The following is a 22,451-nucleotide window of genomic DNA, read 5'->3' on the forward strand; positions in this document are numbered from 1 at the left end:
CCAAATACATATCACTACAACTGATTTACGTAAACAAAGAAAGAAAGAAAAGGTATAATTCTGAATGAGTGAATGAATTCATTGTATGCTCTGTTGAAAGGAAAGAAAATGCTAGCTGGTATTAAAAATATATGTGACCCGCTACAACAAAAAGGTCCCAAAGTCGCGAACGGTCGAAGCCATAAAAATCGAGTTTGAAGTCAGAGCATTAAAATTGGTCAAAACTTACGATTTTCTGATTTTGATATTGGAGTCTCACATGTCTTCTATCATCTGTCGAAATTTTGAAGCAAAATGATCAAAGGAAAGATTAAAAAAATAACTTTTTTCTGAGCCATGTTTTTTGGCGTTTCAACGAAGCAGAAACTGGTTCCAAAATTTGGATTGAGCGCCACAGATAGGTTCCGCCCCTAACAACGACCAGAGTGATCTCATTGGTCAGTTTGCTGCTTGCTGCTAACCGAAGCGTGAAGCTCGTACACTGCCCATTCGACTGGTGCGTGCGGGCGGGGTGCGCTATGCTCAGCCGCTTCTCACATCCTGGTCACTGATTGGTTGGTGAGGAGACCGCCGACGCTGATGTGCTTGAATGAACTCTTCGGGGGTTGCTAGGGCTTACCTTCTATTGTCCAGAGGTGAAAACTGACTTGCGTGTCCCTTGATCGCGATTGCGTCGAAAGGAAGACTTTAAGGGCACTTTTCTCGAAACAGTGATTTTCCAGACATCTCGACATGCTCTCTTTTAAACATTGATATCTCCGCAGCCGATTATTTTTACAAAATGTGTTATATATCAATTTAAAGCAGAAAGATTAGCGGATTATATCATGCAATTTTCAAATAATCGACCTCGCGCGACTTTAGGATCATTTTGTTGTAGCGGGTCACATATGTTTATTTATATGGAGGATGCCAAATTGGTGGCCACCTAAATGCTTTAGCATTTCTTGTGATCATTTATTTGTATAAGCTATTGCAGCATACTTTTGTTCAGATCACTGCTGTGGTTGTGCTTGGTGTAATTAGCTGCACTTCCCAGATAGCACACCTTCATGGCTTCATGTCATATAAAAAAGTTAGGAACTTGTGTAAAACTAGAAATGTCGCTATGGCGACTGATGCCTCCGCCATAATGCATGATTCTCCCAATAGGCGTATAGTACAATGTCTTCACAATGTGTGATCCATGACAGTTTCACATATCTGGCAAAATATTGAAATGACAGGTTTGTCAGAAATGTCTTGAACTGGGTTTGCTATAATTTTCTAAGAGTGCAGGTACACATATTTGGGGAATTTTGGGAAAGTTTATGCAATGAGTAATTTCCAAGGTACGAAGAAAGAGTGTGATGACGGTACAAAATAGATTTTTTTTTTTTTTTTTTTTTTTTTGGGGGGGGGGGCATTGAAACCTGGCCTTTGACCCTTAACCTTTGACCTTCTGGCTGGAAATTTCCCGGAGAATCTCCATTAGGTAATGCATGTATTAAGTTTTGAAACTAATAATGCAAGCATTGCATATACTAGTATATGAGGGAAATAGTAAAATTTTGAGGAGTTGACCTTGACCTTTGACCCCTGACTATTGACCCATGACCCCTAAATTCCCTAGATAATCCCAGCCAGACAGTACATGCATATGTACCAAGTTCCACAAAGATACATTGAAGCATTTGAGAGAAAAGTAATATTGCAACATTTTCACATAGCCTTTGACCTTTTGACCTTTGGCCTTATGACATGAAACTCTCTCTGGAGAATCTTTACGCAGTAGTACATGTCCACACCAAGTTTCAAGAAAATACCTTCGGGCATTGCATAGATATGGGGGAAATTGCAACATTTGTAGCATTTGACCTTGACCTTTTGACCTTTGACCTCTTGCCAATGTCACTAAAATCTACTCAACTAATTGTCCCATCATACATCATCCTTGGACCAAGTTTGGTGAAAGCTGCTTCATCCAGTTTTGAGTTATCACGTAAACAGATAAATTTTAGGATTTGACCTTGATCTTTGACCTTTGACCTCTGTCCGATTTCACTGAAAAACTAATCAAGTAATTGTCCCATCATACATCATCCTCCAACAAAGTTTGGTGAAATTTGCTCCATCCAGTCTTGAGTTATCGCGTAAACGGATACAATTTCATGATTTGACCTTGACCTTTGACCTTTGACCTTCAGCCGATTTCACCCAAAATCTAATCAAATAATTGCCCCATCATACTTCATACTTGGACCAAGTTTGGTAAAATTCCAGTAAATATTACTCAAGTTATCGCGTAAACGAAAGCGGACGGACGTACGTACGGACGTACAGACGTACGGACGTACGGACGTACGGACGGACGGACAACCCGAAAACATAATGCCTCTGGCACCACTTCGTGGCGGAGGCATAATGAAGAAAACACGTTCCTCCCTTGTGTTGCTTTCATCTACAATTGAAACTATTAACTCTTCATAATTTCTCTTCAAAGGCACAGCTCATTATCATTTCTTTTAAGTTACTTAGTAATAGATACCTTACATATGCTCGCACTAATGACAATAGTTCAATAGATCTCAATGCAAACATCATGGTTTTCTATCAGTTTTCTTCACTAACTAATATATCACTGGGGCACACCGGCACAGTGAATGAACATGAATATGCACAATTTCTAATTAAAAAAAAAATGCCATGTGTGTTCACAATGCCACACAATGTACGCATACCTTTCTTTTCTCTTTCCACTTTATAAATGAAAGGTATGATCATCCTATTCCCTAATCTGCATACTTTACAGACTAATACAGGCAGTCACCATAAGGACTGATGTAATCTAATATCAGTACATTACAATGTACTAGTATCTCCTTCCCATCTTTCATGAAAAAAAAAAATCATGTCTCTATCTCAAATTACAATCTTGACCTTGCGTACCATTATAGGAGCGGCACATTTTCACGGATAGCCAATGGAAGTGAGCACTTCATATCAAATATCACGACTGCTCATGGTTTAATGCTGACAATGTTCATGGAAATTTCCATGATGCCATGTACCACTCAGTCATTTGAAATTGTATCACTTGACCTTGCAGACAGCTTGGTAGGTAACATACTGCTAGTCAATCTATTCGATCAGTGTTTTGAGTTTTATGTTTCAGTCTCTTTCGAAAGCAAACCAAAACTGACACCCTGAGTGATAAGTCTGGTGCATCCCAACCTGCGGATTTTTCGTTTCCATTTCATTCATCTCTTGACAGGTGATGGAATCCTTTAAATATCTTGTTGGCAGAATTCTTAATCATAAAATATAAAGCATTTATTCGAAACCTAATAGCTTATCATACTTAATCATGTCACGTCACAGTAGGTTCCATCACAGTACTGTTAACATGGATTTTTGTTTTCTTTTTCAATCAAATTTTTGAACAAGATGATTCTTCCCCTGTTTCTTAATTGTAAATTTACTGGCTGTCAACACATTCCCTAGACACAGTCAAATATCACATGGGCAAAATAACGAGCAGGAAATATTTAAAGACTTGTTTTTATTTTTCTTTGTTCTGGTATCGAATCATGCAAACATGCTACATCATTTCCGTGTGGTAAAATATCCCTGTGCATCTACAGTCTGCAAGACAACATCTCATGAAGCCAGTTGGCACATTTACTCAGGACAGTGCAAAACACATTCACAGGGCAAGTTTATTAAAATTTCATTGACTACTTGGTACAGTGTCATATAAGCTTGTGAGATTGATGACAATAGATCTGGATGCATACAAAATGTAGTTCCCTTTCCACAGGACTGCATGTTCATTAATTGAGGGAGAGTAGGTTTTTATGCATGACATGCATTTCCCATAGACACCAGTCCAAGTACAGGACTAGACTTCAACAGGTTAATATATGATCCAGTGAAAGATATAATCTGTCAACAGCTGTTCCATAATGTGTTCCATGTACTCTGCATGGATCACCTGATGTTGCACCCACAGAGCTCAAAGCACAAAGTGGGCAAACATTGCCCTGTTTTTAGAGTCGGCTTCACATACAAAGCAGTGATACTTGAACTGTATTTTGATGAAGTTGGGCATGAAAAAAAAAAAGTATCCTGATATTTACATACAGTGGCTACTGCTCTGTCAAAGTCCAAAAGTCCACCAGTTCCCCCCCCCCCCCCCCCAGTCTCAAGTACTCAGTGCAAGTTTTGGCACTTTAAAATAACTGTTTTCTCCTTTCGAGTACAAATAAACAAATATGCACAAGACACAGCAGATGTGTGTTTAATTGGAACTCCCTGATCTTTCATAAAAAGTGAATGAATTAGACTTAGGCAGAGTTAGCTCATTCCTTATGTGATTTTACATGTAAATCCCTTCCTGCAGACTTCACACAAGAATCCCTGTTATATTAGATTTGAAAGTGAAAGTCTGATAGACAAAGGAAAGAGATATACTTAACAATGATAATCATCCATGATTGGCATTTACAATTGAGTGGTTTTGAGTTGAAACTTGTCCATGTATCCCTGCTCCCCCCCCCCCCCCCCCCAAAGTACAATTACATGTCACTGTAGAGATCTTGTAGTTTTGGTAGACACTTTACAATGATGCATATAAATTAAAGCTACTGATCATGTAGGCAAAATTACTCATATTCAAAACACAGGGAAGTGCCCGCAACATGTCAAAATATATTCTCCAATTGCATAAACCAGAAGCTTTGCTACATTGTCACTATGTTTATCTTTTTTTCTTTAATCAAACCTCTACAGCCTTGCACAAACTCACATCAATGTGGAACCAGATGCCGTACTTCTCACAGACGTCCGCAATCTTGTCGAGAGGATCGTAGGCTCCAAGAACCGTAGTTCCTGAAGTGCCTACCACAACAAGAGGAATCGTGTCCTACGGAAAAAGGAGGAATGAGAGATCACCATGTGAGGGCAAAATCACATGAAAGTCTTGATGAGTTGACCCTATTTTAACTAGGCTATTTGAGACCAAGTTTTTAGGGGGGGGGGGGTCAATTTGACTCCCCCTTCAGATCTCGGCCGCCGATCACGCGATTGCCACAAAATTTTGCCTGAAGATGGAGCTGGATGTAAACTATAAGATTACACGGTCATACAATAGATAAATATTGGCTTTCTATTTTCAGTAAATTAATTATGCAAATTTACGCATGAAATCATATTTTCACCTCTAACTCCATTAAAAAGACTGAAGGATTACTAAATTTTGGTGTCAGAGTTCCTCAAGACACATCCCACAATTTTCTGGTAAAAAAATAGCACAATCAAAATTAGTTTCTTTTGTTTTTATTGTTTTGTTAATTTCTTACGTATTTTGTTGTTTTTTCTACCTTTTGTTTTCTATTGTTTTTTTGCCAAAATTTGTTGCAGGCACTTTTTCAAGCTTATCTACATTAGAATTGATTAATTTCAATGGTTAAAAGTTGAAATAATCTAATTTATATCAATTTAACAAAAATACACAATTTGCATTGGATTTGCACACCATATCATGAATTTGAGCTGTTTTCGGGTTGACATTCATATACAAAACATTACGTAACTTTAGAATGGTGTACCCGGACGTCGCAAATTTGGTCTCAAAATATGCGGGAGACTTCAATGAAAAAAGTCATGAAATTACGCGGCAAAATCTTTGCGTGTTGCGGAATCGTAGCGCGAAATGTCGAGGGGGGGGTCTCAATTTGACCCCCCCCCCCCCCCAGTCAGAATAGGGTTAAAGGACAAGTTCATCTTCATATACATGTGGATTGAGTGAATGCAGCGATATCAGTAAAACACAGCAGTGAAAGTTGGAGGAAAATTGGACAATCTGCTCAGTTATGAATTTTTCAAGTTTCAGTGCTGCTATCTCTGGATGAGAAGACTACGACAGTTTGTGATGTCATATGCGTAAAATGATATATTAAAAGAAAATAAAAATAAAAATCCACAACATTTCATTCTTTTTCTTAAATGTACACATTCCCTCAACTTACACATGTACCAGACGTATGTTAAGGGTAATGTTATTCCCATGCCTTCTGAAAGAAACAAGTCAAGTCGGATCGCCAAGCACAAACAAAGCCATTCTTCAAAGTCATCACCAAAAATTCTTATCTGCATCTAAATTACAGCAGAAGTACATCACCAAAAGAATTTCCAAAGGTACTTGTACTTTAAGAGGAATTTCTCATTTATGTTGCATTCATTCAACTAAGTGCTTTAACCCAGTTCATTAATCATTCCATTGTGTATGTTGCAAATCCCAGAATGACAACAATGATTTTTAGGAAATTGTAAAAGTAATGGCACAGTCGATGCACCGTTTACAGAAATCAAGTAAGTCCCATTCAAAGTTTATGGGGCATTTATTATCAGAAGCAGATGGCACTTACTCTGGCTTTTGCAGCAAGGATCTCCTCTTCCAAAGATGAGGGCAACATTCGTCCGCTGTTTGGCAAATTAAATTGGCAAGAAATGACTGTTTGGTAATACAAGATGGTTAAAAGTGGAAAATGGCAACTTGATACATGATGTTTTCCAGAAAGTACATGTGTAGCATGGCAACTGTACAGAAGGATCACAGAAATAAAAACAAAAACAAAAGAAAACAAAAGAAAAACAGATTAGTGGAAAAAATTGCTTGCACAGTAATACTTCTCAAGGTTATAATAAAAGAAAGGAAATCTGAAAAGATGAAAACATTTTGAACCAGCAAGGATACAACAGGTAGTTAGTTTTCAGGTGCTACAGGGCACTGCTATCTATTTTGTTTGGTGAAATGGCTTGAGATGTGCTGTTTGTAGTGCACCATATGTCAAACCCAAATGAGGACCTAAGAAGTTTGCCTTTCTTTATCCTCGCACTACTTCACCCAAAAGCTCAACTTCATGCAGCCTCTCCATGCAATATGATTTTCAGAAGATAAATGCCCACTATCAGTTACAACTTCCCTGAATGAAGTGTCAAACTGCCCATCATTTCAGACATATTAAAGTGTCAAGTTTGTGCACCACAAGCTCCTAATATCACAAAGTTATATAACAATGCATTAGCATGCTAATCTTAAATCCCTTGTGTCTGCTGCCATAAAATACCATTGACAGTGTGTACAAATAACTTGCCTACTATGGCTACTAGGAACTCAACCCATTGAGGACGAGTCCCGAGTATACTTGGGCAAGTGTCTATGGAAAATGCGTGTTGTCGCAAAATCAGCCGTCCTCATTGGGTTAAAAAGACCACTTTGTAGCATAACATGGTGACTCATTAGCAACCACACAACAATCACTTCATTTTAAATTGACGGAGAGGACTTGGGCACGAGGAGGCTGTAATGCTCTCGAAAGCATCCCAAGGTATGAGAATGAGTGATGTAGTTCGAGATGGAGAGAGACGCCAATCCTCACCTGCTGTCTGTTTTCACCTTGATGACGTTCTCCGTCCCAATGCCGAGGAAGGCTGCCCCCTTCAGGACCGAGTAGTGGCTCTGTAGCGGGGAGAAGAGAGATATTACATGTAGCCATCTTTATGTGTCGCTGTGAATCAAGTGAAATGTGTTCGCAATATTTCCAAGACCAATTTGACAGGCAAGCTTTGTTAGAATGGGTGATATCAACTTAGATGTACATACATCTGTACATTGGCGTGCAATAATACATCTGTACTTATACAAATGTATGTGTATATTCATCATTCTTCTGATATATTCAAGGAACAAACAGTATTACAAAACAAATGCATAATTAAAATGTAATCCATCATTTCAAACATGTCAGGAGGGAAATACAATTGAATCATGAAGTCACCTTGGATGCATGTACAAAGTAGCTTCTAAAAATTATCACCATATAAAACCAGTATGACCTCTCATTTCTATTTCTTTAATTTCAATACTCTTTAACATAACTTCTGGTCAAGCTTTTGAATATGTAACCACTGACCTGAGACAATTCAGGCCTACCCAATAATTCCAAGCAGTGCATCTTCCCCTCATACAAACATACCCGATATCCAACAAAAATACTCTCTTGCTGGTATTACTGTTAATGAGATATCGGCAAAACAGGCAGGTGGCAAGACAGACAACTCAAAAACGTAAATATCCTGGCACCCTCCAGAGTCAGGGGCATCAAATTGTCGAAATGGCAAGCATATATCACATCATTACGAGCCATCTGATGTCAAAACATAGACCTCCAGAACTGGAAGGAAAAGGTAAAAACAAATAAAAAACAGTTTCATTACAGCATACTTCTCTATGCAGTAGTGTTACCGGTATATTCTCATGCAAGAGAGAAAAGTCTTCTTTTGCTTTTTTTTTTCCAAGCATCAGAACATGAGGCTGCTGACATACACACAGCAATCACACATACAAAAAAAAAAAAAAAAAAAAAAAATCCAAAAGATCAATCAGAAAGATATGCGTGTTTGTAAAGTATCTCAATTAGGCAAGGACTGTTCCTACTGTACACTGTAGGATTTGAGATTCCTTTGCCAGGACATAATGAGATACAATTTGTACCTCTTTTCCTCTTCTTTTTCTTCATTTGTTGTTGTTGTTGGCAGTGGTAGTGTTGTTGTTGTTGTTTTTGTTTTTTGTTTTTATTTTTGTTTTTGTGTTTTTGTTTTTGTTTTGTTTTTGTTTTTTTTTCCAGAGGGACTCATGGAGAATAAGGGAAACTTGTCAGGTCTGAGGCATGATAGTGTAAACACTGACCTGGTCCGAAGCAAATATCACGAGGGGCTTGGAGCCAAAGGTGCCCTTGATCTTGTAGTCATTGTTGAGCTGGTACCTGGCAAGGTTGATGCCGTACATGTTGGCTGTGGAGCCCCCTGATGGACAACGGCAACAAAAACAATATATTGATAAAAATAACAAGCAAACAAAATCTTTCTTTCAGTAGAATTCATAATGTTATAATTAAAGCACAATGCAAGAGTGTAGTTTGTTGTGAATTTATGCTCTATGATGTTATTTCCAGCGCATGTCTGAGAAATCATGCACTGTCAGTAATTCTCACGTTTGCCATGTCTTGCACTTTAACACAATGGCAGAACACTTCCAGTCATTAAACTGCCCATAGTCACTAATACAGTTACTGAGTTTGCCTGTGTAGATTACATCATATCAACACACAGACGCCATTTGATTACAGAATGAGCCACAGTGTATACTATTGAATTTCTATGGTCTGTCATTTCCACGGTAGTTGCGACATCGATTCATTCACTTAAATTAAATCATGACAATTCGTCTGCTACATTCCCTTTTGATCACGCACAATGCTGACATTAAATTAAAAGCCCCACAAGTCAAGGAGTAGACAGACAATTTAAAGATTGGATGAAGATTGTGGCTATCCACCCTCAGGAACAAATGCAGATTTAATTTATACAGTAGTACACAATGAACTAATCACATTAGGCTGGACTAGTTGAATCAGATTATCTGAGGAGCTTCAAAATTGAAGAGAGACTGGATCTACGGCTCTGTTTATCTTCTATGAATATTAGATACATGTGTGCGTGCCACACCAACTGAAATTTGAAATCCAATTACATTTACCCCCACAGTTTGCCTTGTTGTACTGCTGAAATCATATTACATTCGAATGTAATGGAATTTATCTGCCAAATTCCTTCAGCAAACATTCATCAATCTAATTGACTTTGCTATCAACTTCTGTCTGACCTTTGCTCATCGAATGACGGTTTTCAAGTCATTGCGGGCGTTTTGTAGTGTGAGCACTTCTACGTCAATATGCCACCAAAGCTTAGGAGGACTAATTGCCACAAGTTGGGTTGGAACACAGACTACTTCACAGTATACTGTCTTCATTCTTTTCCTCTATAAAAAAGTTTGTTTGTCTTCTTCTATCTCTTCTCTGTCTCTTCCCCACGCTCTGCCTTGATCATTCCTGAAAGTATTTTTATTACCTCCGCCAAGGGAGGAGGTTATGTTTTCGTTACCGTTGGTTTGTGTGTTCATTCGTTTATTTGTTTGCCCGTGTGCAAAATAACTCAAATAGTAGTTAATGGACTTAAATGAAACTTGCAGGAAAGGTTTAGAATGATACAAGTAACAGATGATTAAATTTTGGTAGTGAACCGAGAATTTTTGGGGAATTTATGAAGGATTTTTGACATTTTGGCAGGTACATTTGTAGGGTCAATGAACTTGGGAGTTCAGGCTGCGCTTATTTGAGGTTTGCATGCGCGCACTAAAGTGTGTGCTCTAGTTTCTGCTAGGGCGAGGCGCGCCGTGCAGCTGAGGGTTTATGACGTAACAAAGGCTTCTATATTGGGAAATCGGGCGACTTTCAGCACACAATGCTATAAGTACGTATAGGTGGAAATCACTGATATCTCTATGGAAGAACAAGATCAGTGGTGGAAATGAGCTGCATGCTTGGCGGAGGTCTGCGCTCCCAGAGTGCTTTTCTAGTTTGTTTCATATTTCCTTTAGCACTGAGCTTGATCCATGGTGGCCATATGCACGTCTGATTTCCAAATACATTCCAGAACTTTACTGGGTGTGTTTGGCAAAGATTGTAGATCTACAAAATACATGGCTACCAGTATAATCACAGAGGTGCAATTCAGCAGACAGCATCATTAGCAAGAATTTTAATAGGGTGGAACAGGTGATAAATATCAGTACAAAATCTTCACACCATCTGTGCCAACACTGACTATCAGAAGGCTTTTCTTTCACATTTATATAATATGCCTTCAAAATTGCAAAAAACGAGAAAAAAGAGAGGTGTATTTGAAAAGCATATGGTATTGTCATCAACTGATGGGCTGAAAGCATTTGTTGACTTGAAATGTAATATTCATTGGTTTATAAGTACTTGCAGTAATTACTTGTTCAGCAGCACCTACAGAAATGTGAACATATTACACCACAATAAACCCTGTAACAAACATATCAAGAGTGATTCATTCCATACCAGTTAAAAGTAGCTCAGTTGAAACAGAATAAAATCAGCAACAATCAGAGTGGTGGCACATGTAAGTTCCAACGTAGGCTTAATATTTTCAAATATTTTTGTCATGTATATAATCCACATGTGAATTCAAGATCATGTCTACTATTCCATGTCCAATGTCCAATATTCAGATATATAAACATTTCTTTTTTCTTTCTCACCAGGACAGAAGATGCCGTCTCCATTTGTGTAACCACACAGCTCCCGCAGCTTCTTTATGACTTCCTGCTCCATCAAGGTGAATACTGGGGCGACTTCATAGGTGTACCTATGAGAGGGGGGGGGGGGGGGGCAAGATTTTAAAAGGATAATTTCTGTTGTAACACAAAAATACAGGTCTTCCTCAGTAGCATGATTAGTGATCACGTTTCACACGCCCTCCCCCATTAAGTTGTCACGAGGGAAACATTCATGTTGGGAGAGAAATGTCAAATTTCATGCACAGAAAAATATAACATTAAGGCCCGAATTCACGAAGGTGGTACTACGAATGAAACCATGGTTTAAACCATGGACAAAAACCATGGAGCGCCAAGTGTCGCACGGAATATTTCGTTACGAAATTGGTCATTTCGTCGACAAAATGACCGTTTCGTTAAAGAAATTATCATTTTGTGGACGAAATGTTCATTAGTTACAAAATGTTGTCATTTTGTTACGAAATAATCATTTCATCGACGAAATGGCTGATTTCGTAACGAAATATTCCATGCGACACTTGGCGCTCCATGGTTTTTGTCAATGATTTAAACCATGGTTTCATTTGTACCACCTTCGTGAATTCGGGCCCGTATGGCCACAGGGTTCATCACTGTGCAAGTCTCCATCAGACATGTACAACATGTGGCCCAATGATGCGATCAAAGTATTTGGAGGTGCAATTCCACATCATGTTTTCGTAAAATTGATAATTAAATAAAATCAGATGAACAGAGTATGAGAGAGAAGTTTCATCAAAATCAGACTTACAGTAGGGATACAAGTGCATGTTTATACCAAGTACAAGCTGAGGAATCAGGAGAGAGGCTGCTTTCAATGATACTTTAAAGGGAAGGTAAACCCAAAGAGCAATGTGGATTGAGTGAAAGCAGCAACATTAGCAGAACACATCAGTGAAAGTTTGAGGAAAATCGGACAATCGATGCAAAAGTTATGAATTTTTAAAGTTTTGATGTTGGAACGGCTGGATGAGGAGACTACTAGAGGATATGACGTATGAGTGGACAACAATACAAAGAAAATATAAAGCAAATTCAACAAAAATTCACTTTTCTAGAATTATGAAAGAGCAATGGACCAACCGCTTTCAGAAAGCAGAGGGAATAATTGCTACCCTTAACATATGTCAATATCAAGTTGATGGAATTTGTAATTTTCATGAAAAATTGATTTTTGCAGAATTTTCTTTATATTTTCTTGGTATTGTTGTCCACTCATACGTCATAACCTCTAGTAGTCTCCTCATCCAGCGGTTCCAACACCAAAACTTTAAAAATTCATAACTTTTGCATCGACTGTCCGATTTTCTTCAAACTTTCACTGATGTGTTCTACTATTGTTGCTGCTTTCACTCAATCCACATTGTTCTTGGGGTTTATCTTCCCTTTAAAGGGCAAGTTCACCTTCATAAACATAAGGATTGAGAGAATGTAGCAATATTAGCAGAACACATCATTGAAAGTTTGAGGTAATCCGTTCAAAAGTTATGAATTTTTGAACTTTTAATGCAGTAACCACTAGATGAGAAGACTACTGCATTGTATGAAGAAATCCGTTCAAAAGTTATGAATTTTTGAACTTTTAATGCAGTAACCACTAGATGAGAAGACTACTGCATTGTATGAATAACTTACATGTCACATGCGTACAACAATATAAGGAAAATACAAAGAGAATTTCACAAAATTTCATCTTTTGAAAAAAGTACACATTCCCTTGACTCGTTACCGACATATGATGTTAGGGGTAATATCATTCCCCCTGCCTTTAGAAAGAGGCAAGTCAAGTGCTCTTTTATTATGCGAAAAAAGTGAAAATATGTTGAATTTTCTTTACATTTTCTTTATACTGTTGTACGCATATGACTCACAAGCTGTAGTAGTCTCCTCATCCAGCGGTTCCAACACAAAAATTTTAAAAATTCATAACTTTTGCATCGATTGCCCAATTTTCCTCAAACTTTCACTGACGTGTTCTACTAATATTGCTGCATTCTCTCAATCCTTATGTTTATGAAGGTGAACTTGTCCTTTAACATATCAAAAAGAAATGAGGTACAACACACTGTACATTAATAAGGATTGCTTGCACATGTATAGACAATAACACTGATTAGTTTGTCTTTTAAATCCCAAAAGTACACACGCATTGTAAGTACAAAAACCACAAACAGCAAAATTAGCAACTTTTATTCAATCCAGAGATTGCATGGTCAATATTACAACCTATAAAAAGGTAGCTCACATTTTCTGTGCTTCCTACAGCATTAGAATAAAAGACATTGTAGGATGATTAATATTTCACACTGCAGACACATTTGTGATATTATAAACTTCCTTGAGTAAGTTCTCACATTATCACTAATCACTATGATATACAATGTAAAAGGAAAAAAAATATTAAAAATATTGTTCTGTGCAAGATTGTAGAACTTTCTTATTTCCATGGCAATCCATCATGTGACTGACTTGGGCTGCACACTTGGGTCAAGCTGGCTGAACATTGTTTACATACACTGACAAACATATCTCCTCCTCTCCAACAACCACTACTAAGGACATAGGGCCTACACCTACGTAGCTCTATGAGGTCCTCAATCCCTTTCTCTCTTGCTTTTTTTAATTGTATAATGTACTCACATTAGTTAGTTGTCTGTGTTCACTGGCATATTGATGCTATTAAAAGACAACTACTCTGCCAGGGCAAAGTGTGAGTTTACAGTGCAATAAAGCTTTTATCAGGCTGTTTGCATGGCAACCCTTTTAGGGGTATGTACAATGTACAAGTTCATCAGAAATTGTTGCACATTCATATGGTATACGGCACTCAATATACCATGACAAAATTCTCTGGAGATATTCTGCTAGTCATAGTGTACATGTACTGGTATATTACATGGATAGAAATACAAGGGGAACAAAATATCGACCCTCTCTTCATTTTCATGTTGGGATGATAAATACAGCAATTTTTCTACTGCAAAATAGAGATTATAAAACAGTGCTAGATGGAATTATGTGAAACAGCTTTACCACCTCATATTATGCCATTTGTCAATGTGTATACCTTACTGTAGATACATGTACACTGTATTTCAGCACAGAAGATTACAAATAAAATACTGAATACATTGGAATGAAAATTGGGTCAAAATTAAAATGATTCATTTTTTTTTCTTTTTTTTTTTGGTACGAATGGTATGGTACATGTACATTCGGGCCTACACAGTAAAGGCATCCTGTTTTGAGACCCAAAAGTGTAGCATTTTAAAACGTCATACAGGAAGAAGCCAGTTGTGCACAAATTTCAAATATTGTGTAACTGCAAACACTTTTGCAGTGAATATCACAACGAGCTACTTTCCCATGAGGGTAAAGCTCACATTCTTGGTGTCCGACCTATGTTTTCGTTTTTTTTAATAACAAACATTCAAGGTTGGATGAAGGCCAATAAAGATGAGATAGAGTCTTAGATTTCTCTGAGTTGAAGAAATCTTAGAGGCATAATGACAACAAACACAAAATAACTGAGCAATGTTGCAGGGTGCTGAAATTAATTTCTTTTTTGGTATCCACAGCACTGCCTTTTACCACTGACTTCAATATTATGGGGGGGTGGGGGGGGGGGTGGCTACTTTAATTGAATTCTTGAATTTCAGACCTAAAATCAACAAAAATCACACTTCCATTCACCAGTACCATAAAAACACACATATCCATTGGTCACATAAATTCACTAAATGCACACTGAGACAAAGAACACGCAATAATTAAAAGAAATCTTGCAACGAAGTCAACAATTTAAACCATGTATTTAGGATAATTCAACAAACTGGATCCATGGGATACGATATTGATATTGACGATATTGACTGCAGAGTTTTCAACTTTGCTTTTGTGAAAAGAATGAAGTGTCTGAACTACAGAATACATAGCACTTTTTTCTCACTAAAACTTGAGAATAGGAAGACATTTTTACAGCTTACACACCAGTCACAGTCACCAACAGTCATTTCTATGTGACGTTGAAAAGAACTGAATCGACCTATCACTTGAAGGAGAAAGAATGCCATGCTTTAGGGCAGACACATTATGAGAATTTCGAAAGAGTGAGAGAAAGACAGAGTGGAAGTCACAAATAATGTGTCGCCTCTTCCAAATGAAAAAAAAAAAAGTTTAAAAAAATGCTTGTTTAAAGGTTAGCCAAACGTGGCATTGCAGTAATCTTAATATGCCAAACATGGCATAAAAAAGTGTCAGAAACCACTATCAAACTGCACTTGAGTTCCATTCGAACTTGACATATAACAGCTCAATAACTGAATTTTAAAAGCCCGGGGTTCACAGAAAATTTATAGGGCTATGATCACTCACGAGAAGAGCAACAAAGGAAATCCCCATGTAACAATTGCCCTGGTAGCCCTGGGCTATATCGATGTATTAAATGGGTTAGTCAAATACTGGTTAGTGATTGGCTAAACACAGTCACGTGATGGAGGCACATTGGTTATGTTCGCCCATGGGCAGAACATTTTTGTAATGTTCTCCCATGGGAAAACATTTTCACGTAACAAATGAAAAACGATACCAAATGACTGAACGATCATATTTTTCACGCAATTGATAGGATAAATTTGCCTATTCCATACAATGTGAAACGCTGGAGATTTGACTAACCCATATGATATAACAGATGATGACTTTTGTTGTCGGGAACATGTACCAAACGTTCCACCCTCAGGGTTTGAAATGCTATTTTGGGAGGCTATAAGTCTCTCGACTTCATATCGGGACTTATAACCTCCCTCAATAGCATTTCCAACCCTTCGGGTGGAACATTCGGTATGTTCCCTCCCCCGCCAGTCATCATCTATGTACAATAGTATCATGGTATTCAGTTTTGCTATGCTTCAGTTGCCTTCACTCATTCAGATCCATATCAGTGATGCTCACATGGGCATTTTATCTTCGATAGCTACGTGTACCATCAATGACACACCGAAATTGCTCCTCAAAACAATGAACTCGTTCATGCAGAGCTTTATCATCCTTGATAGAACTTGTAGTTTTTATCTATAAGCACCACTCCAAAGATTAAATTGGGAAGTGTAGTGATCTGAGTGCATGTGATGAGCCCCTTTTCAAAGCGCAATTGTATAGGAAGCAACTGCAACATTTTTGAAGTGAGAAGAAAAAGCAGTCACTCAGGTTCTATTAGCTTCAAGTTAAACTTAAAACCCTTCAAGCTCTACTATCATTAAAGTTAAGCAAGTTCCATGTTCACCTCTATTAAACTAATATTGGAAGGTGACACAGCATTTTTTTTTTTTTTTTTTTGGGGGGGGGGGGAGATGGGTCGAGAACTGTATGGTTGATTTATTACACAAAGTCACTGTGTACATAACAGTAGTCTTGCTCAAAAACAATTCTGAGCTGGAGAAAATAAAAACATATTAAGGAATTTTAAAATAAACAAATGAACAAATCATAACCATACCACTGATGAAGATATCTTTCATTGGCTTTGATTCTACTTTGTATTGAACTAGTAGTTCACCACGATGGTCTTTGAAGCAGTTTCATAACCAGGTGAAAATCTAAAACAAATTCTCTTTTCCACTTGTAACTTATTAAGTGAATGTGTATAACAGTAGTCTTGCTCAACAACGATTCTCAGCTAGAGAAAATAAAAGTATATTAATGAATAATGAACAAATGAACAAATCATAACCACAACATTGATGAAGATACCTTTCATTGGCTTTGATTCTACTTTGTATGGAACTAATAGTTCACCATGATGGTTCTTTTTAACAATAAATCAGTTTCATAACCGGGGAGAATATAAACAAATTTTCTTTTCCACTTTTAACTTATTGAAAAATGGAGGCAAAGTCGATGCATTCAGTTTATGTAACAGGGACCTCACAATGAGAGGAAAAACTTAAATGTTTACAGGTTTAATGCTAATCAAGCTATTTTTGTAAGTGCCAGTAAACTTCAAATATCTTTTAAAGCTAATCATGGGTTATTGTGGGTCTTTCTTCCAGTGAAATTTTACTCAGTTGTGGAGGAATGTTTGCATGCTTGTCTGAATGGTTTGACCTAATACAACACAAACGAGGAGGTGGAGCTAAGTTTGACCTTGTCTTTTACCTCCTCTGGCATGCACTTAGCACGTGTAAATTTGGTATGTTTGCCCACAGAAAATGGAATGGTAAAACAGGTGCTGTATGGATTGGCATTCAGACATTGTATGAGCATTACCACAGTGTGGTCTTTCAGTTCAGTGTCAGAACACTCCACTGCTACAAAACATTTGTTTGTTTTGTTTTTTTAGAATAGAATGTATAGAATGAAGATGTCTTTTAATAATATATAGATGTTTTGCTTTGTTTTGTTGGTTTTTCTTTTCTTTTCTTTTTTTGGCAAGTCTGATATCTCTGAACATACACTATTCTGTTAATCTACTCTACTTTGAACATATACATGATGTACAGAAATCTGCAAATCAATCTGGGAGCCTACAACTCTTTTTTTTAAAACATGAAATGATCCTTCCCATCAAATTATTTTAGTTTAAAAAAAATAAAATAAAAAGCCTAGCATAGATGACTGGAATTTTAAGGGTAAGCTGTTGTAGCTGTTAAATCATCAAGAAAAAAAAAAAAAAAAAGATTACTGTAACATTTTGCACATAAACTAAAAAGAAGTTGTAAGGTGATGACATTATTTATTGCCTCCTCAAATTGTTTGTATTTCAATTCAACAATTTTCTAATTTCCCATCCAACTTCAATGACACTTGCGTTATTCCATTTACTAGTATCTATACATTCGGTGAAGTCCCTTGAAAATGGTGGCACAGCACAGCAATTTAGATTTTGCTTGCTTGCTTGTTTCAGTTAAATGGTTTCCTTCTTTTTGAAATGATATTTGAAAAAATATGAGACAAAAATTGTGAACTCACTGGCTCTCATTAATACATTCAGTCATCCATGAGCCCGCCAGGCCATAGGTGTCTTGTCCCGCAAACAACTGGTTATAAAACTGCGGGTGACCTGTGGGGGAAAACACGTAAAATACACATTGATACAATGATTGCATGTTCTTGGCTCATTACCCGTACACATGAAGTCCTAAAATCAATATTGGATTGATTCAAAACATTTGTGTTTATAATGGCATCCTGCCAGGGAAAAAAAAAAAAAATAAAGATCATTGAAGCAGATCTGGACATGGCCTCCAATCATGTGAGCCCCAAACCATGAAGATCACTCTCCATTCGTTGCCATCTGCATGATGAACAACATTCGTGTACAACAAAAGATACAATCCAATGTATTGATGTGAAAAAAAAAAAAAAAAATGATCATCAGGATTTCCACGCAAATTCTACATCAGTGGGCAATTAGGTCATAATGCTCCATGTCCCCAAAATAAAAGTGGCATCCTTTTGTTCAGAAGATACAGCGTACAGGATTGATCGTGTCAGTGTCACAATAGTTCACAACAAACTTCATTCTTTATTAAAGTACACGCACCCTTGACTGAAATAGAAATGGTATGGTACGGGGAAACTTGCTAGCCAGCCTTCTGAAGGATGAAGAACAGAACTGTCCTTTTCCATTATGCTTGTAAATAAAAGTGTGTGAAATGCTTTTGGAAAAAAAAACATCTTTTTTTAGAGTTTTGCTACTTTGACCTCACAAACTGTTGTATCCTCTTCTTTATTCATCGACGGCAGCACATGAAACTACAGTCTGACTATAAAAAAAAAAAAAAAAAAACTTCATTCTATAATACATGTAACATTTCAGCATGACATTCAATCCACAATACAGTGTATTTGGGGTAGAATTCCCTTAAAAATGCAAATATTTTCCACATCATGTTCAGGTTGAATTTAAGCAATGAATAATACAATCAAATCTATCAATAGAATTCTTATTGTGTCATAAGAGTCAGAGATCACATAGAAAATTTCGGGGTCCCATTTCATAAAAGATGTTAGATAAGTAAGTCTTGCTAAAAAAAAAAAAAAAAAAAAAAAAAAAAAAAATTGTGTAGCATCAGCAAATTAAGAAGCAAGATTCTTGTCATTACCAAGACACTTGCTGTTTAAGATAGACAACAACAGTTGCTTTCATGGCAACTTTTATGAAATAGGCCTACACTTTTTAAAGTGTGTTTTAATCAATACACACAAGCTGGAAGAGGAGCTGCCGCTGGCACACTCTCAGCTCTCCCAATGATATCAAACAAACTGGAAAAACAAAAGGATTGTCTTTAAAATCAAATTATTATAATTATTATTTTTTTTGCTCAATTAATCATTATTTCTTGGGTACAATGTGACTACAATGATTTTTTTTTTTTTTTTTTTTTTTTTGTACATTGTAACTTGTTTATGACTGACAAATGGGCTTCAGGCTTTGTCTTATCCTCAACCATTTCTTCTACCCCCAACAATAGTGCAGGACTGAGCAAAACTTTAAAAATGGCTACAGGTTTAAAAGGTGAAATGGTTTAGGGGGACCAGCACATGGTTACCAATACGTAAATACTCAGGCTTAGAATACAAAGGCAGAGAAATCTATTTTTTGGTATACACGTGAAATATTGGGCTAGGCTACAGATCTCCTTCATCACTATGTTCAAAATGTTCACTTTCCTCTACATTCTTCTACAACCAGTTTTACAACAGCAATTAAAGGTTATTGTGCTGAACAGCTATTAATTAGAACATTACATCTACACTCACCAATCTTAACACTGTTGGCAAAGACGTCCCGGCACAGTGCCAAAAGCTGGTCGTGCGTTTCGGGTTCATCACGAATTTCTAGGTCCATTGCCTGTTTCAGATCTTTTGGATGCTTGAAGTTGATGACTGAGTGTAAAAAAAAGGGCAGAAATTCTTTGCATTAACATTACACCATCAAAAGTTCGAGTTGCAAACTGCCTCTCATGTTTTAGAATACATGTAATACTTGATACTTCCCTTCACAGGTGTGTTGATTTTATTCAGTGGTTAGGCTTTGAAATAGTTTGGCAATTATTCAAAATGAGACTTGCAAAAAGGTCCAACTACTGTACTAGCTCTTTTATTTCTTTAAATCTAGATACTTTCAGCCAAACCCTCACATTTCTGCATTCAACTAACATTTTTCTTTACTTTTCTGTTTTCTCCAAAAAGCTGGAAGTGAATATCTTGTTTTTTTCATGCCAATTATGCCTAAGACTAAAGCTTCAGCAACCTTTTTGTCAAGTGGTGAGATTCCGACATTTCATTCTCTGTCCAGCTTTTAGTTTTCTCATAATACAGTGAAGTACAATATGTATGTTGATTATTTGATTAAAACATGAAGACACATTAAATCTTTTACAGAGGATGGTGCTGTACTTGTTAATGATTGTTTCCTATTGAAGTCAACTGTATTACATTACTTTTGATCACAAAATTTTAAATGATTCAAGAATAATCTATATAGATGCTATATTGCAACAAGATGACAATAGAAACCAAAAAAGGGAACAAGTATTGATTCTTCTTCTGGGATAATGACAATTGTATTGTTGACACATGACTGCTGCCCAAACTCTGAAACCTTCTTTGCATGTGGAAACAAAATTCAAGAAAAAAAAAAAGGGGGTGGGGGCAAACACGCCCTGCAGTCATACACAGAAGGGGAGAGCTATTTCTTCCAACCTGGATATATTTTCATATAAAGGATGCCTGAACACATTTTAGGTGCTTACCTTTACAATCGCCATTAAGAGGCTTGACGTAGCCTTCAGTAATCATCAAGTTGAAGCACTCCTGGAGGAACCTGACCTCCTCGCTCCTATTGCAGTTTCCCTGCTCTCCGACAAGGATGCCCGTCATCTTGGAGTTGCCCCCGTTGGCGTGGGGCGCCGCCGTCCCGTTGGCAGCGGCCATCTTCAGAACCTTAGCCTCCGGCTTGTATTCGGTACTCCCGTTCTGTTGCATCACGTTCCTCCTTTGATGTCCGGTTATCCAAAAGACGGCGCTTTTATTGCTCCTGGGGATGAAGGGTCGTCGTTGAGAGTGACTGAGGGGTGGTCCTCTCAAAAGTTGGTTTGCAAGCCCTGGGGGTGGGGGAGATGAAATTACAAAAAGCTTGAATTCCCATGTGAGTGTCTATGAGTCTAAAATAATGGAGGGGCTGTAGAAGCACAAACTGTTATGTGCCAAATGCAGTTTTTACTATAGGCGTTTTCACATCAGCCCGATGTTTCGAAATAGCGTGCTATTTTCTAACTTGGGAAATTAACCCGATCACGAAATAGCACGCTATTTGATAATGTGAATACAAATTAATTAGCACGCTAATTGATCAAAAAAATTTCTGGAGTCTAACTCGGGAAATTTCCGAAATAGCAGGATAATTAATGTGAACTAGAGCGCTATTTGATAATGTTCGGACTGATGTGAATAGGAAATGAAATAGCGTGCTACAGCAATTTGCGATCGCGAAAAATATCTCGAGCTTGGATTTTTATTGGGCTGATGTGAAAATGCCTATAGTGAACAAACAGAATGAATGCAACAAAGAAACTTGAATGAAGCATAAAAACATCACATACAGCTGCACCCATTCATGCATAACATGAAAGAACTGTCCTCACACAAAGAAATGGAAACTCAAAGCATGTCACAGGAATTACAGAGCTTCAGCATGATTTCAATATTGAAGAATTTTCATAAAAACCTGGAAAGGGCAATGTACATTCCATTCATCGATGCATGATGGCATCAGAAAATTAAGTAAGTTGCCTTTATTTAATATAGAAAAATAACAAATAAAGAGGAGAGTGCAGGTTTCATCACATATGATATAATTTTAAATACAGAATTCCAAAGTTTTAGAAAAATGCATTCACAAGGCAATGCTACAATTATGCAAAGTGGAAGGAGAGCTGATATCATCACCTCACAGACCTCCCATTGGGGTAATTCCGTGAAGTTGGGGCACAAAAGGGTTTGGAAATACAAGAGTGCAAAAAGGTCAATTTTCTCCTTAGCCCCGGACAAGAGCCTAGTACGGGACTAATGTAAAAAGCTGAAAAAATTGGTACGGGACTAACGATAGTCCTGGGTCTGAGAAAGTACGGGGTTAAGAAACACAAGTGTAAAAAGGGCTTAAGTGTGACATTTTAGCATAACTCAATACTAATTATGCTATACATATATTGTTTATAGGCTT

General features: G+C 37.3%; 1 protein-coding gene across 2 annotated transcripts in view; it reads right to left on the bottom strand.

Moving 5' to 3' along the window:
- LOC140237439 (cysteine sulfinic acid decarboxylase-like) overlaps window positions 1-22,451 on the bottom strand; it is a 49,735-nt gene that overhangs the window by 9,925 nt on the left and 17,359 nt on the right. For both annotated transcript variants that reach the window (XM_072317364.1, XM_072317365.1), the window contains exons 2-9: window positions 20,983-21,333; window positions 19,988-20,113; window positions 18,194-18,284; window positions 11,168-11,274; window positions 8,732-8,847; window positions 7,422-7,501; window positions 6,408-6,462; window positions 4,787-4,903 (exon numbers count right to left, since the gene is read on the bottom strand). In XM_072317364.1, coding sequence (XP_072173465.1) covers window positions 4,787-4,903; window positions 6,408-6,462; window positions 7,422-7,501; window positions 8,732-8,847; window positions 11,168-11,274; window positions 18,194-18,284; window positions 19,988-20,113; window positions 20,983-21,214 — 924 coding nt within the window. In that variant the 5' untranslated portion in view covers window positions 21,215-21,333. The remainder of the gene's footprint in view (window positions 1-4,786; window positions 4,904-6,407; window positions 6,463-7,421; window positions 7,502-8,731; window positions 8,848-11,167; window positions 11,275-18,193; window positions 18,285-19,987; window positions 20,114-20,982; window positions 21,334-22,451) is intronic.

The sequence above is a fragment of the Diadema setosum genome, chromosome 14 (assembly GCF_964275005.1).
Source record: "Diadema setosum chromosome 14, eeDiaSeto1, whole genome shotgun sequence".
Taxonomy (NCBI): Eukaryota; Metazoa; Echinodermata; class Echinoidea; order Diadematoida; family Diadematidae; genus Diadema; species Diadema setosum.